The sequence below is a fragment of the Cardiocondyla obscurior genome, linkage group LG05 (genome assembly GCF_019399895.1).
Source record: "Cardiocondyla obscurior isolate alpha-2009 linkage group LG05, Cobs3.1, whole genome shotgun sequence".
NCBI classification, from domain to species: domain Eukaryota; kingdom Metazoa; phylum Arthropoda; class Insecta; order Hymenoptera; family Formicidae; genus Cardiocondyla; species Cardiocondyla obscurior.
Window position 1 is genome coordinate 6,898,269 of NC_091868.1, and position 15,943 is coordinate 6,914,211.

General features: G+C 37.7%; 1 protein-coding gene across 1 annotated transcript in view; it reads left to right on the forward strand.

The window, feature by feature from the left end:
- The window catches only part of LOC139102665 (lachesin), a 150,410-nt gene that overhangs the window by 38,178 nt on the left and 96,289 nt on the right, over positions 1 to 15,943 (forward strand). The window contains exon 2 of the mRNA XM_070656745.1: positions 12,263 to 12,372. Coding sequence (XP_070512846.1) covers positions 12,263 to 12,372 — 110 coding nt within the window. The remainder of the gene's footprint in view (positions 1 to 12,262; positions 12,373 to 15,943) is intronic.

A 15,943-nucleotide genomic window follows, 5' to 3' on the forward strand; every position in this document is an offset into this window, starting at 1 on the left:
ATCGTATATATGTAATACGTTCAAACATAACTTTCCATTAATTCTCGGAATATTTCGATAAAGTACATTTCGAGCCGAGAGTGACATCAAGTGAATATAGCATTGCATAGCGTACTATTAATCATGGAAGCTGTCATTTTATGTAATAGTCGACACACGAGACAGTAACGATTAGATTATCGCTTGGTCGATCGGTCGCTATCATTAAACGCGTTCCATCTTTGTTCATCGGAAGTGACGAACATTATCCCACCCATTTCGCTCTTTACGCCTGAAATAATAACGCGCATCAGCTCCAAGTGTTGCATTGCTTTTCGAATTTTCGTGATTTGGCTCGCGGGCCCCCCAAATACGTTTGTATCCGACGATATGTGCGGTCAGCCGCGCTCGGTATTTTCCGCAATTGGGTGATATTGGATGGATAGATGGACACGCTGCTAAACTCGCGGCGGGGAAGCGGAAAAAATCTGTAGCGCAAACTTGAACGACGACGAGGGGAAAACGGGAACCGCGAACGCGTTATTTTCCACGGAATATTTGCGCCGCTTCTCTAGATACAATTTCGAATAATCGCTAAAAACGGGCGCGTAATATTACACGTTTGGAAACGTTCTATTTGATATCTTCTCATCGCGAAAGAGTTCGGGATTTTTTTTTTCTTTACTTTTAATATCCTGTTTCCAATATTAATCATTGCGATTAAATTAATTATCCACTCGATCTATTTGCGCTCGTGTGTGCTTTGTTACACGAGCATATATATCTAGTTACTGAACTTTCGAGCTTCAAATTATCGCTACCTTGAACATACAAAAGAAAAAAGAGTGACGGCGTTTTCGATATTTGAGATTAAATTGACGTGTTGCAAGATGCATCTCTCGCCATCGTCTGACATACAAGAATATCAGCAGAATAAGAAAATCCTCTATTCTGTGCTTTGTAGAATTGACCCAGCGTCTGAATATTCTTCTACACATGTGTTTCGTATATTTCTGTATCTGAGTATTCGTCTCACGTTGCTCCTTCACTTCAAGAATAAGTGTTGCTCCGAAGTTAAATTCGATATAGTGAAAAGATGAGAAACAGAGAAAAAGAATTCATAATCGCGGAGATTGAATGCACGACTATTTAAATATATCATTCAAAAATGTATTAAGACAAGAAATATCTTTAATTATCGGTAAATAGTGTACGAGGTAGTAAAACGTTGTGTCGTAATGCCAATTGCATATTGAAATTAAAAAATCAAACGTAACGTAACATATTTACAATGAAAAATTTAAATACTCATTTTTAATTAAATTAAAAAAAATTTCTTAATTACTTCCATCAATAAATAACGGTGCTGTTAAAAGAAATTTTTTTTTATCACAAGCTACAACTCTCATTATTCGACGAAATTGTTATTATATTCGAATAAAAATAGAACGTGTTTGAAAATAACAATGAATAAGACAGCATTCGTTCCCTCGAGGCTCTTAAAACAGATTCATCCTGGATCACTCTCCTTTCGAATATCTTTTTCTGGCTATACTTCCGTCTCTACTAACAGGATCCTACCGTCATCTTCCATGCGTGCCGCAGGCGGAAATCTTTTTTCTTTCATATGCTGCGTGGTTGGAATTTATGCGAGCGGCATGCACCGGGATCCGGGACGTCCGTCGTACGGACAGAAATGAATAGAGCGCGGCTGGCTGCCGGGTACTTTACAAATATGTGACCAGAAAACACGCCGAGGGCTCAACCTTCTCCATACGGACTTCCGCTCTGTTGGTTGCTTTTCCATTTTCGAACATTTTTGGTTTCGCGATTTTTTACATTTTACACCTTTATCTGATACGAATTGACGATTCTTTTTTTTTTTTATAAATAGGGAACGTATAGCGAGGCACAACGTGAGAGCGATACTACATCCAAAAATAATAATGCAAAATTGATAGAAATTTATATAATTTTCTTTTTCTTTTACTTATTTATTATTTTAGTTTACGTAGATGGGTCTATGCTCATTCTTGCCAGATTTGCAATTCTTTTTAACTTGTTGATTGTTATTTCCATAAGAAAAATTTGATATACATATGTATATGTACGTGGAAGATTTATACGTGATATTTTTAAATATTATAACCAATTTTATTTTTTCCCGAGAAATACTGGAATAGGATAATATACTGCCGATAATACATGAAAATTTTAGGTTGAAACTAAATTTTGTAGCGTGTCAGTTTTGCGGATTTCGACTTTTTTCACGGATTTGCCACATAAATCAGCATGCGCCATAAAGATCCTACGCACATAGTCATAAAATTCTCGACAGGCAGTTACGACGATGATCTTTCTCTTTCCCTCGTGCAAAAACGAAGGGGAGGAAAAGAAACATTGTTCTTGCTAAATCATTGGTGTGATCAATACTGATGAATTCGTTGTTAGAGTTTACGGAGATACACAAAGACGTACCGAAAGAACACGTATTACAACTTTGGCGTTTCGACGAGAGCGAGTGCGAGAGTTTTCGCGAGACACGTCGGCGAAATCGTCCTAGAGAAGTTGCAAGGAATAATAACCTTCGCGGCTATAAAGGCGCGCAGGAAATTAAAATCGGTTAACTGCTGCGACGAGGGAACGTGGACGAATGCACGGCAACCTATTGGATACTGTGCTATACAATTTCGATCGACACGGGGCAATACCGTCCATTAAGCTCTCTACGACCGCTTTCCGGTTTTATGTGCTACGGATTGCATTCTTTTAGCCGTTATTTGTAGAATTGAAAAGTATGATGTTACGGTAATTAAGACGAGATTAATTTTTCGATGATAAAATTCGCCGATGCTCGTGTGCATAATCGATTGCGTAGACTTATGAAACGAATAAATTTGCATTATACATTCCGGAAGCACGGCAAAGTTCGGATGCACGGTGAACGGAAAATACGATCGCAAAACTACTCTCAATGAAATATCGAGCGTTCCATTACGACGGTATGTGTGTCTGAATTACATGTCCAAGTTTTACGAATCGGGGGTTCTCTTAAAGTAAATACAAACAGTTTCGCGCCAAATAAGATTCCGCATTGGCTACGGGTAGAAAATGTAATGTCAAGGGATTGTATTTTGATTACGGTCTTTCGGAAGTGGTATTAAAACGCCGACAATCGCAGCGCGAAGCATTAAACTTCGGTAGGACGGAGAAGTCCGTCACGCGAGGCGAAACAAAAGATGGAAATCGCGTTTGAAGACGAAGTCGAAAAGGAAGACGAGCCTTTATGGGGAAGGCACGCGCGGGCGGCGGCAGGCAAAAGGCGAGTTGCATAGTACGTAAATCCGATATTCTCACTGCGCGTCTTACCTCACTCTCTTCGCGGGAGCGCTGAATATCCGTCACACGATACGTGAGTCTCGAGAGGATTTACTTTACTGCAGATTGATGCATGAAAGAATATTATTTTACCGGCGTTGAAAGCAATGCCGGGTTATAGCGAGCGATAGCAGTTTGGGAAAACTGTTTAGCGCGGAAATGACGCCTCCTACGGGATGTATTCGATATACTTTTTTAAACGATCTAATTCCCCTTCCGAACTTCCTTCGAAAATTGTTCGCATGTTTATTCGGCTTCGAGCGGCGCTCGCCTAACGGCATGCGAGTATACGTTCTAATATCGCCGGGGACTATCAGATCTCGTTTTCGGGAAACGGGACGCAGTCCAACTTTCTCATTTTACATCCGCGTCCAATTATACTTTTCTCAGGGAAAACGGAACATTTCCACGTCGTTCGACCATTTAGCTAGAGTATGTACGAAGTTACGACGCCGGCAGTTCATTTAGATAAGATCTTCCGTCTTTCGCTATTCGACTGCCAGACTTCTCGGAGGATAGCGCAGCTCCAGATTCTATCACTGGCAAAACAAATCCAGTATCCCTCTCCCCAGGTCGAGCGTTTTAATCGTCTTTTTGCGTCGTAGGGAAAGGAAGTTTAATGGCCATATAATCATGGACGAACGATTTGAGGTTCGTCTAAATGACGCGTGAATGTTATGGATATCGAATCGCCGTGAAAAGTTAAAATAATGTAGGGTTATATCTCGCGAATTATCGATTTCTTATAAAGTTTCATTATAATGGTATTTTCGTCGCTGGTTAGATCTTTTTATAACTTCCTCTCATTCTTCTGCATTACTTTAAGATAAAATTCTCTGACTTCCCACACCTCCTTTCTCTCTCTCTCTCTCTCTTTCTCTCTTTGGACGCGCAGGAACGTGGGAATTTTTCAGCATGGATTCTTCATAAGAAAAATTCCTAGAGATACCGCTACGATTCTCGTTTTTCTTTCTTTTACACGCGGATAATATGTACGTGTGCGACCGCTCTTTCGCCGTTTGCAAGTTTCGAGGTGGTCCACTACCCCAACTACGCTGTACTTGCTTCTTCGTCTCCCGTCCCTATGTCGAGAATGTAACGAGCATGCGGGGGAGGACCTCACGATTGTAAAAAGCTATACGGCGTACGGCGCAAGGGGTGCAAGTTGGTTCTCTCATTTGAATACTTAGATTGGAAGGGTCGCGGAGGGGCTTCGGGATCCGAGTAAAGAGTGGAGGTAGATGGTATCCGCGCGAGGGGTGGGGAAAGCCTGGGGGCCGCTTAATCGCGTTTTCCGAGAAATTTATGAGATCTGAGCCGATAAGGTAGGGAATAAGAGCAAGTCTGAGAGACCTCGAAGAGAAAAAAAAGGAGCGACAGAAGAGAGGGAAATAAACGGAGTTCAAGAAGGGAGACTAGAATCGCGGTTCAAATATAACAGTTGAGTTTAATGCGGGGAAACGTCTGTGATTTCCCCAAAAATATGACAATCCACCACGGGACATTTCCGGAAATGTTTTCTAAACGCACGAGGAATATAACGATTAATTAAAATTAATTAATAAATTATTTCCGGTTAATCAAACGTTGCTTTCATATTATATTATATTGTAGAAACATCTTTGCAATTTACCGCTTCGATAATTCGGCCAGGGTCGGACTTGGGGTATAACACAAAAAAGTTAAAGAGACAAAAAAGAGCAAAGCATGAATAACGCGGCAGTAATAAAAAAAATTCCTATCAATGAGTTAAAACGCATCTGCGAATTTAAGTGATAATGACAACATCACGCAAGAGAAATACGCGCCCGTCCGGCCGCTCGACAACGTTAGATTTTGTGGTACCTACATACCTCAACCTCTACGGAATTTAACGCATTGTAAAAGAAATAGTACACCGAATGTTATATTCAATATTAAAATTAATGTATCACAAAGTAACAGGTGTATTCGTTGATTAAATCAATTATTATTAATTTGTCTAAAAAAAATGAATATTATTAAATGTATGAATATACATAGAAATCATATTTAAAAGAAACGAGAATGTATTTTCGATTTTTTGCTATTTAAATGAATAATTTGGTTTGGTAAATTTTTTATAACTTTATCGAATTAAATTATTAACGGATTCAACTGCAGTTCAGTATTACACGAAATTGTGGAAAAAGAACTAAACGTTATTTATCGTATTATAATAACTAAATTTATATTTACTACGTAATTATATTTGTTACTTAAAATAAAAACATTTTATCTCCTCGTATTGGAAAAAAAACCCTTTTTAAAATTTATATTACAAACTTTATACTTTCAATAACATACGTTATTTAAAAATACGATGCTGAATTACATTTAAAATTTATTAAATTTAAATCGATATTCTTCTATTAATGTACGGTTGACTCTTTATTTTTAACATTTCACGTATAAGCGAAAAAAGAAAAAAAAGAGAACTTTTATTCTTATCTTATAATTTTTCCATAATTTTTACTAGAAGCGGAGAAAGAGGCAGAGAGAAAAGCGGTGGGGAACACAATACGAGCAAAACGGACATTGTGGCGGCGGACTAAAAAAAAAAATAAAAAAAAAAAAAAAGAAAAAAGAAAAAAAAACCGCGATGAAAAACGCGAAACGTTTGTCCTATCCTCGCGTTTTTACGTTGATCAATGTGATCGTGGAATGGAAGATAATCCGCATTAATAGGAGGTAACGTAGCGGGCCGGCGATGAAGTTTTTTTCGCGGTATGATGTGGCACGACGCAACGCCAGATAATTGTGATCGCAGTCATCGTCTAGCGCCACTAATCTAGGATATTTCTCTATTAAGGCCACTTAATCTTTGTAGCTGATGATGTCGGCGCGAAAGAAAGGTTTATCTGCCCCTCGTTCTTGTTTTTCCATCATCAGTCTACCACCATGGCAAAGAAGTGATATCGATAGATAGGTAAGCTGGCAGCGACTTTTTTCGCTCTTTCAAAGGAAAAATCGAGAGGCTGTGGCGCCGTGAGGCGCCTGATAAGGACGACTCATTGGTCTCAGGATAGACAGACTGCTGTCATTTGTCAGAGCATCCTCCCCGGAAACGATATGTACCGTTAACACCTAAGTTTCGAATTCGATTGACCGGATGCATTACTATTTTCTCACCGTCTTACTTTTCATTTTGTTCTTTCCTTTCCGACGTTTTAAATTAAAATTGCAATTGCTTCTATTTAAAAACTTTTCGTTAATTGAAAGTAATTAAATTGGAGATTCGTCTTGAATTGATTTAAATGTTTTTGGATACCGAAACTGAAGCTTGCAATTTTTAGCAACAACTCTTTTGCATTTATACATATATGCATGTTAAGTTATACTATGTAGATAAATACCGAAAGGCATTTATACATATTTTACACACTCGCAGAAAAGAAAAAAAAAAATGGTTTTTAAATAGACGCAAATCGTTCATAATTCCTAGTTCTAATTGCATAAGAAAAATCATTTTCCGAAAGGTTTCTCATGTATACTTGTTAAAGAATTTTCGCTATCACCGCGTAACGAGAAGCCATACAAATAAAATTATTTGATGGAATCGTCGATGCTAGGCGCTAAGGTGACATTAGCATTGAAAAATCTTATCTACGAAAATCTTCGTCGCGCACGTGCGCAATTCGCACGCCGAGAGTGCATTCCACGGGCGTGGTTTTTCTCGAGCCGAGTCAAAAAAAAAAAAAAAGAAAAAAAAGAAAGAATAGAACGAGAGAGAACGGGGAAAGAAAAAAAAGGAGAAAAGCGGCGGGTGAAACGCATCGACAGGAAATACTCCGGTAGAATCAAGATAAACTCCGTTCCAGGGGAATGTCTGTGGCCGGTGATATGTATATAAATTGTATACGAACGGTCGATGCGTAGGTGTCCCCGTGTGGGTTGCACATGTGTGCACTCGACCGTCTTATCTCGGATTTCGTTTCGGACTTTACAGCCCCACGTAGAGGTCCTCCGCAAGAAGGAAACAGTCCTTTTTCTGGTTGCGGAATCGGCCGCGGGAACCCCATGCATTTCTGATGAACGTTCAGACCCGTAGAGAACCCCGCGACGCTTTCTTATCCGCCGTGCGCTGGAATCGAGGCGATTGTGATCTCGATTTAATGAAAACCCTAGTATCCGAAAACAATCCGATCCCGATGCCACATAGCGTTCACTTTTCACGCAGTGCAACGCTGCAATTTTCACGATTTGATCTTTATGCACTTATCTGTATTTTTCGTAACAATGTCCGCGGTGGTTAAAAAAAAAAAAAAAAATAGCTACTATTTTTTGTAGACTTTTTTTTTAAATTTAATTTGTCATTCATCGATTTTTAATGTAATATTGTTTTACGACTGTCCGGGCCACAGACATAACGACTACTACCTAACGTCTTATTAAATTATGTGCTCATGTGAAATAATATTTAAATTTAAATATACTGCGTTTTATAACATTTCCATCGATATCAAATGTGAACGTACGAAGTTTTATTTTATTAGAACGATTTGCTAAATAATTGTATAGATTTTTATATAGCGTGAGAAAAACGATCGATCGTATTGGTTTAACTATAATCGTGAATAGGTGAGCAGGCAAAATTGCTATTATAAATAAAATAGTTATGCATGCGTGTCAAGCACATGTGATTTTATACAAAGCTCATTCGTCCATACTAAATTATGTATCGCCTTCCGCGTTTAGAACGGCAATATTTCCACAACGGTATGCTCTCTGCTGCCGTTGCGTCGCGCCGGCGTTGCTTTTTCGCGAAGAGTGCGGGCATGAAGTACATGAAGCGGAAAATTGACATAAACTGTTGCTCCTGGCACTTCTTCACGAGACCCTTTGCTCGAAGCGTCGCGCACGTTGTTGTGCGGTAGAGTATAAGATAGACTTTCACGGTGCCCTCTTATACTAGTCACCGCGAAACACTCTCGAGATAAGTGCGGTCTTTGAGATTTACTTGACATTACCGGTACTCAAGTGAATTCCTCGATATTATCCAGATTACCGCTTCTTACACATGTGAAACAGAAATTTCAGCGAAATAACGACGATAAAAAATATCGAGACATTCGTCAAAACCGGCACGCTATTGTCAAATTTATCGCGATAATCAACACGTAAACTGAACTAGGGCTAATATCTCTAATTTGATAATAGATTTTGATTTGTAGCGAAAAGGCTTTAAGTTGTACGTTCTGCAAAAGTTCAGTCACGCGAACGTCAAGAGTTACTCTTTCTTATGCAAATTCTTTTAAGTTCTTCCTTCCTTCATTCTAAAAAATGGCCTAGACTTTTAGTCGCAAGATCGTAGGTTGTAAGATAAGAGTTATATAATTCTGGAAACATAACTCCATTACTCTTTCCGGAAATAATAAATCAACGTCTAATAACAAGGTTGACTAGTCAGCAATTTCTCCTATCGCAAACACAATAGCCCTAAGATTCCTTTTTCTATTATCCCTTCTATTTTCGCTAATACATCTAAAAGAGTTGATTAATTCCACTTCTTATTAACTGGATTAAATTTTATGTTAATAATTATACCGTATTATATTAAAAAAGGGGGAAAAGCTATTTCCTATCTTCATTATATTTTAAAGCAAATATATTATTACACGTATATTTTTTTTTAATCATGTGACTCTTTGATACAGTAGAATGAATATAACATAGGATGTCGTTTAATTAAAATTTATGCTTAATGAAAATGCCGACCTCTTTATTCTATTTTAAAAAGGTAAATTCATTTTCGTTGCGAAAGCCCATCAAATCTATATTATTAGATGCCGATAATTAATAAAAATTGCTCAATGATCTCTCGGTAAACTTCCATTTACCTGCATTATTTTTAGAAGTTTCTATACAATAATCTATTTATAACTAAGCAGCTTTATAAAAATGAAAATATTTTTTAAATTGCCCGATAAAAAGATTTTTTTTAATAATAATCAAAAATACAGCAAGAGATTCTCGTGTTAGATTTACATAATTAGTGAATCAAAGCAATTATTGCAGGTTGAATTTCTTAGGATTGATGCACGAGTACTGAAGCGCGCGACACGTGACTAGAGACTTGCTGCCAGATATTAATTAAAATTCGCGCGGGCACTCGACCCGTAATGAAGAGATCTCCCGCTCTTTAATCACCTCCGTCACATGAAAACCACCCCCGACAACGTTCGGATGTGTGTGTACATGTATATAACGCGCGTATAAGCATGCTTTTGTACCGTTCTGTAAGTTACTCTCCTTTAGGCTCTCGCGGCGCAAGTGAGAGTCCGTTCCAATTACGCGTCGTGGTTAAAGTTTCTGCAAATAATATGACGAAACTTGCGCTGATCTCTCAGCTTCTTATCTTTACAGGGTACCGGCTGGTTTATAAGAGGCCGTAAAAAAAAAAAATAGTCTTTCCCAACGCGGTGGCTTGCGGCCATGTCACTCATCGGACTCATTATAGCAACGCAGCCTCCTTTGAGCGACGATCAATGCCTCGATGACATATCAATTATCGCGCTACGGAAGCTTCTCTCATCAAAATCGTACATTTTCTCTACGTAATTAAGTTCGATAATTCCGAACGGAAACGACATCATCGGCGAAGTCGATAAAATAAAGCGATTCTGTCTTTAAACTTGACTGGATGCTGTTAGCACACATTTATCCTACTAAAATTATGAATCCGGAGAAATATTATATTTCAACGATACTATCTTAAAAAAAATAATGATTACTTTTAAACGCAATCGTTACAAGCATCGCTGGCAATTAAACAAGCGGCTGCGCGCTGTTGATAAAAGAGTTTGGCATGAAATTTTACCGCGTTTACCTTCGTAAAAATTCGCGCATACTACTTAAAAACTGCTGATTCAGATGTATAAATATTACGTCTGAGCTGACAAGAAACTTTTGATTTTAAAGATCCCTCGTCCACACGATCCATTTCGCGCAATGCAATTGCAGACGACGTATAGGTGGAAAGACTCGGTAGCGAGAGTTTGGAGAATGTAGTCTCTCTACAGTCGGAAACCACATACGCGTGTCACCACGCGGCCGCTAGGATCTGTAGATAGTAAAGTCGATGGCAGCAAACCAAAGAGAATTTTCTAGCAGTGTACACTTTGGTTATTCGACAAGTGAGAGTCACTTCGATTCACTCTTAAAAAGTCATTGCACGCAAACGTTGAAACGGTATCGCGGGAATATATTTTACAAAAAAAAAAAAATCTATAAAATAAATCAATAAAAATTCCATGTTAATTGCACCGAGATAAATCTAACACGATAAACTCTTTCTCTATTTATTTTCTCTTTCTTACATCCCTTTCTTTCTATTACTTTAACTTTCCTCTTTCCACTTGGCATATGTAATTTTTTAGTTCCCATCACGCTATTATTTCTTTTCATTTAATACTTTGTTACATTTTATTTTTACCGCGTTATCTCTTATCTTAATAAATTTATTTCCATAATATAAATCCTTTTCTGTCCCTTTTACGCTCCTTTTTTCTCATTTGCACATACTCGAATTGTAACAAGATAAACGTTATTAGCAAAATCGGATTTGGAGCTGAAAGTAGTATTATTACAGAAATAACTCGCAGCATGTGAGCTTTTTAACTTTCTTTCAATCCTTTCCTGCCTGTTTTTATTTTATTTTATTTCTTTTTTCCTTCAAATCGATAATAATATCAGAATGACGTGTATTGAATAAGACAAAAATTGATTTATCCTGCCAGACATTTCTGACACTTGATAGATGCAAGATTTGCGCGAGATTACATCGATGTTTAAAACATTCCGACAAAATAAAATAATTACGAATAAAATAATTCCTTATTCAAAAGATTAGAAATAAAAAATCGTTGTACATATCCAATTTGTCAGTACACGTAGGCAACAAGAAAGTAATATCGTATAAACGTTTTCGCGATTTTACATCGGTTACGAATTTCATGTTCTCACGCAAATGCAAGCCTCACGCATGAAGTAACATAACGCAGACCGGGGAAATGCAAGCGAGATCAGGACAGATGGGTGGGAGCTCGATCTCCATATAAGCATCTCGAAATCCTTTCGTAGATTCGATCATCGCACACGCAAAGGACCTCCGCCACGTTCTCCGAGACGGTGGTCGGGGACTGGCGCTGGCGCGGGATACCGCGGAATGTAGAGACTTGAAAAATTGCATTTTGTATTCAATAACTAAGCTGTCACGCCGACTGGTGAGCTTCTATAACTCAAAGCGCATCCACGCAGCCACGCGTACACCGCCCCTAGATCGATCGATCTCCTTTCCCGAAGTAACATCGAGGGATGTACGGATAGTATATGCTCTCCCTAGCGCACTCGGGGAAACTCACTGACGTTGTGATTTCAAAAAATTTCGCCGTCGAACTTTGTATCGGATTTTGTCGATCGAGTTTGCTCGTCTTCCGAAGCCCGACGATGTTTGACAGATCCCAAAACTGTCTCATATTTGTCAGGTAAATTTAGCGCAAGACCGTGTCGCATTGTGGCGTCACATATGTATGTTTCGTTTCATAACCGTATTAAAATTTAATTAAAATTTCATGTAATGTAATGGTTTATCTCTGTGCAAACAATACGTTGCAAAGCAGCACCACAGAGACGAAACCTGATTTAAGCATTTACGTACATATATAATTTTGTTTTATTACTTGCGAGATAATTGTAATTAAATGTATACAGAGTTTAGTTAATTATTGTACGCTAATCTAGAAATGTTGTTGCAATTTTAGTACAAAATACCACTTTAAATCTCGATTATTATTAGGTCAGATAATCCGCTTTAGATATTTTATTATCTACGTATTGAGATGGACACTTTAACGTTAACTATTCTTTTTTTTTTCTTTTTTTCCAGTTACCACCATCCCTGATCCCGAATTCGTCGACGAAATAGGAAATATTACAGTACCAGCAGGACGAAATGTTAAATTGGCCTGTAGCGTGAAAGATCTTGGGTCGTTCAAGGTACGTACATAAATATATAATATGCAATTACGTTTTCCTGAACTATAGTATCATTTATACGTTACGCAAAATATTTATTACTTTTACTAATTTAACTACATTCAAGAGCTGCAATATTAATAAGACTAACAAAAATATTATTTACTTGTTAAACAACTAATAAGAGTTAATAAATCAATAACATCCACGCCCTCGCAACGGGGCTACATTAATATCAAAAATTAAAAATTTAATCAATTTTATTAAAACGAGCAGGCAGTACAGTTTAAAGATAAATATTAAACATCAATATTTTGTTCAGTCTACTTTTAATTAAAATTTTAAAGACCGTGGTTATCTTTTTCCTTTTCATTTCGCAATTTTCTAAATTCAATCTCCGTTGAAAAACCAAGTTAGCAGAGAATTAAGAGTACGTGATATCGTTAGGTCACGTGGTTCGGTGATACCGAGATACTTTGATAAATGTCATTCATTAATAAAGAACCTCATTAAATTCGAAGCGCGGGATGCTAAAGAAAAATCGAGGGCGAAGAGGAATACAAATCTTCGAGGATCTTGAATAATTTTCTCATCTGGCGCACTCATCTCACTCAGCTGCTATCGTACGCGGAATAAATTAATGGCGCCATATATGTGCATACTAAATTTATTTTTATTTATATTGTGCGTAACATGATTTTGTGCAAGAAACGCGAGTATATCAAACCGATCGTCATTACTAGCGTTTGAATAACACGAGCTGTTAAATAATTTGGCAGCCGAGTTATTACAACGTTGTTCGCATTCGCAAATGAACCAGAAACATACACTAGCGACGCTACAGTAGTCAGAAGGAGCAACGGAAGTCGGAAGTTCGACGCGGCTACCTGAAATTTTACATCCGGAAAGGGAAGTAAGATTGAATTGGCACTTTCTGGATCCGCGCCAGCTCGTCTCACACTATATGTCGCATCACTCGAATAGTCGTCATCTCGTTTCCCCGAGTCTCAAATTGAAGAATTCGATCGTACTAGGGAGGTACTCTCTCGGTGTGTTTAAGATGCACCTCGTTTGTTTTTTTACTCGGTGCGCTATTCTAAATTATTTATTTCATCGCGATAAATTTAATATAATTAATAACGTAAAATATATCAATGTTATTTCCTATAATTATCCGAGAAAATAAAATCCGTAATTTTATTTCAACTTAAATTTATTGCCGATTGTTTCAATAAAAATTTATTTTTATGCCCGTTTCAACTTTCAATTTAGCTCTGCGTATATTTCCCTATCGTTTCATAGTTTCTTACTCATTTCTGACGTAATATCCGAAGTTAAATCTGCTCCAACGTCCGAATATTATTAAAGCCGGCGTAATCTATTAAAGTTTGTATCCTAAGCGGGAATAACAATTATCTCCGATTTTTTCACCGTTTTTCACTGTTACGTATGAGTAATTGTGTACACTGTAAAAAGTGTGCTTTTCGATTTTCTGTGCTATAACTCATGTGGAGATTTCCGTATTGAAACTTGTCGAAGATCGAAGCGGACAATACTTTGTCGGGCGCTTACGCGGAGTGATTTTATATCGTGGTGGTCTGAGTACGTGCAACGGTTTACCTCTCACTACTACCACTTCTCCTTACGAGCCTTATACTGCCCCTTAGTGCCCTTTAGTGTCCCATGGAAAAGGCCATCGGGGATCGCAACCGCTAAACACGCACTTAAACCAACCCTCGTACCTGCTCGCCGCGATCAGCGTTATGTTATCCTACCGATCGTTCTGTCCACCGCTTACGATATTCAGGTTTACAAGTGCATCGAACAGTAAGCAATTGTTGCGGGGTTACATCGATCAATTACTGCTGTACGACATTTTCGTTTTACAAACATTGATTTCCCGATTTATTGCAACGGGAGTCGTAACTATGTGTAAACGCCAGAAGTCGCGAGAGCAGTCGATCACGAACGGTGCACCAAACGTAAAGAAAAATAGTAATGATTATATTTGCTACGTAGAAAAAGAGAGAATTTAATTTTATATTAATTTTGTAAAATTTTTTTTTGTTTCAAGTAACAAAATAAAAGTCCTAATTTCAATTTAAATTGAAATGAGCGTATAAATTACAAAGATCTCTTTTTTATTTCCGGTACGTAACAAGGCGGGATATTTTATATCGCTTTGAACTTCGTTTGATATAATTTTGCATTCATTGCCAGGGAATCCGAATTATTTCGCAATCTCTCTGAAGTTGCGCTTGATGTCGTTAACGGGTACATTTACGCGCGAAAAAATTTTATCGCGTTTAACGTATTTCTACATTTTTCTGGTCTTCTGGATTGCCGGTCGAGGTGAGTTCCTGCGTTAATACCGAAGAAAAATTCGCGATATTTAATCCCCATCGATGTTGCAACGAAACTTTTATAGCTTCCTTTTACTTACCGGCATCGCAAAGATCAATCGTTCATTCTCGCGAATCAAGAGCGACCAAGAAAAATAACCGCTTAGTCAAGATATTAAAATTCCAACTTTTTTGTGCTGCGCATCGACATAATATAATATCTCGCTGAGAAATTTTCTTTTATTCCTTAAAATATTTATTACTGTATGTCAGGGAAGCTAGTCCGTAACGTTATATAAAAATTTAATTTAATAACTGCTTTTATTAATTTCCACGCCTTTAAGTTTCAGTTTGATAAAGACTTTATTATCGATATATATCGTGAATTAATTTCTTGATAAGTTTCATTAGAATTTAAAAAAAAAAGAAAAAAAAAAAGAAAATCTTTTTAACATTGCTCTAATATAATCATGCTAATATTTTTAATTAATGTATACCATATAATCATGGGTCTTAATGTATATCACGAATAAAAAATGATATCAATGCAACAATTATCAATGCGCAGTTAGATATAAAAAAAAAATCTTATCCGCGATTCATACAAATCCGTATTCACGTATCTTTTCCTTGTATTGATTGTTTGCTTCAGCGAAAACATAACTGATTTAACTCGCATATCACATTTTCATATCGCGCAAAAAGCTTACAACGCTTGTCATCATCCGCGTGAATGAAACTGAAACCCGCGCATCTTAATAATATAATTGTACAGAGTATCTGTTTTTCTCGTACCTTTATATATCTCATCAGAATTCCAGCAACGTTTTATTTGGAATTTTGTCGACCAGCCGTGCGTGTATTGGTCATGCGCACATACGACTGTCGGTTTTTTACGCTTCAATACAGGCAAATCATGGGACCGCGTGTGCGCGTTGTTCGCAAGCGTCGCGAAAAAAGGAAAGGAAGAAAAAGGAAAAAACGCGTGATTCGATGCGCAGCCAACGAAAATGTAAATTCACCGGCACCGTAGCTGGTGGCATGCATCCGGCCGGAAGTAAAAATTCGCCTCAGCGTTATTGTTCTTTGGTCGCTTGCCCGACGTACAACCGACTCGTATCTCTTAAACGGAGAATTCCTCGATTTACCGATACTATTCCGCGATGCTGGTCGCGGCTCCTGGTGAAACGTAAGGATATTGGCTTTGCCGATCGGTATTTCTACGGAAATCGTATGAGGAAGAGATGCCT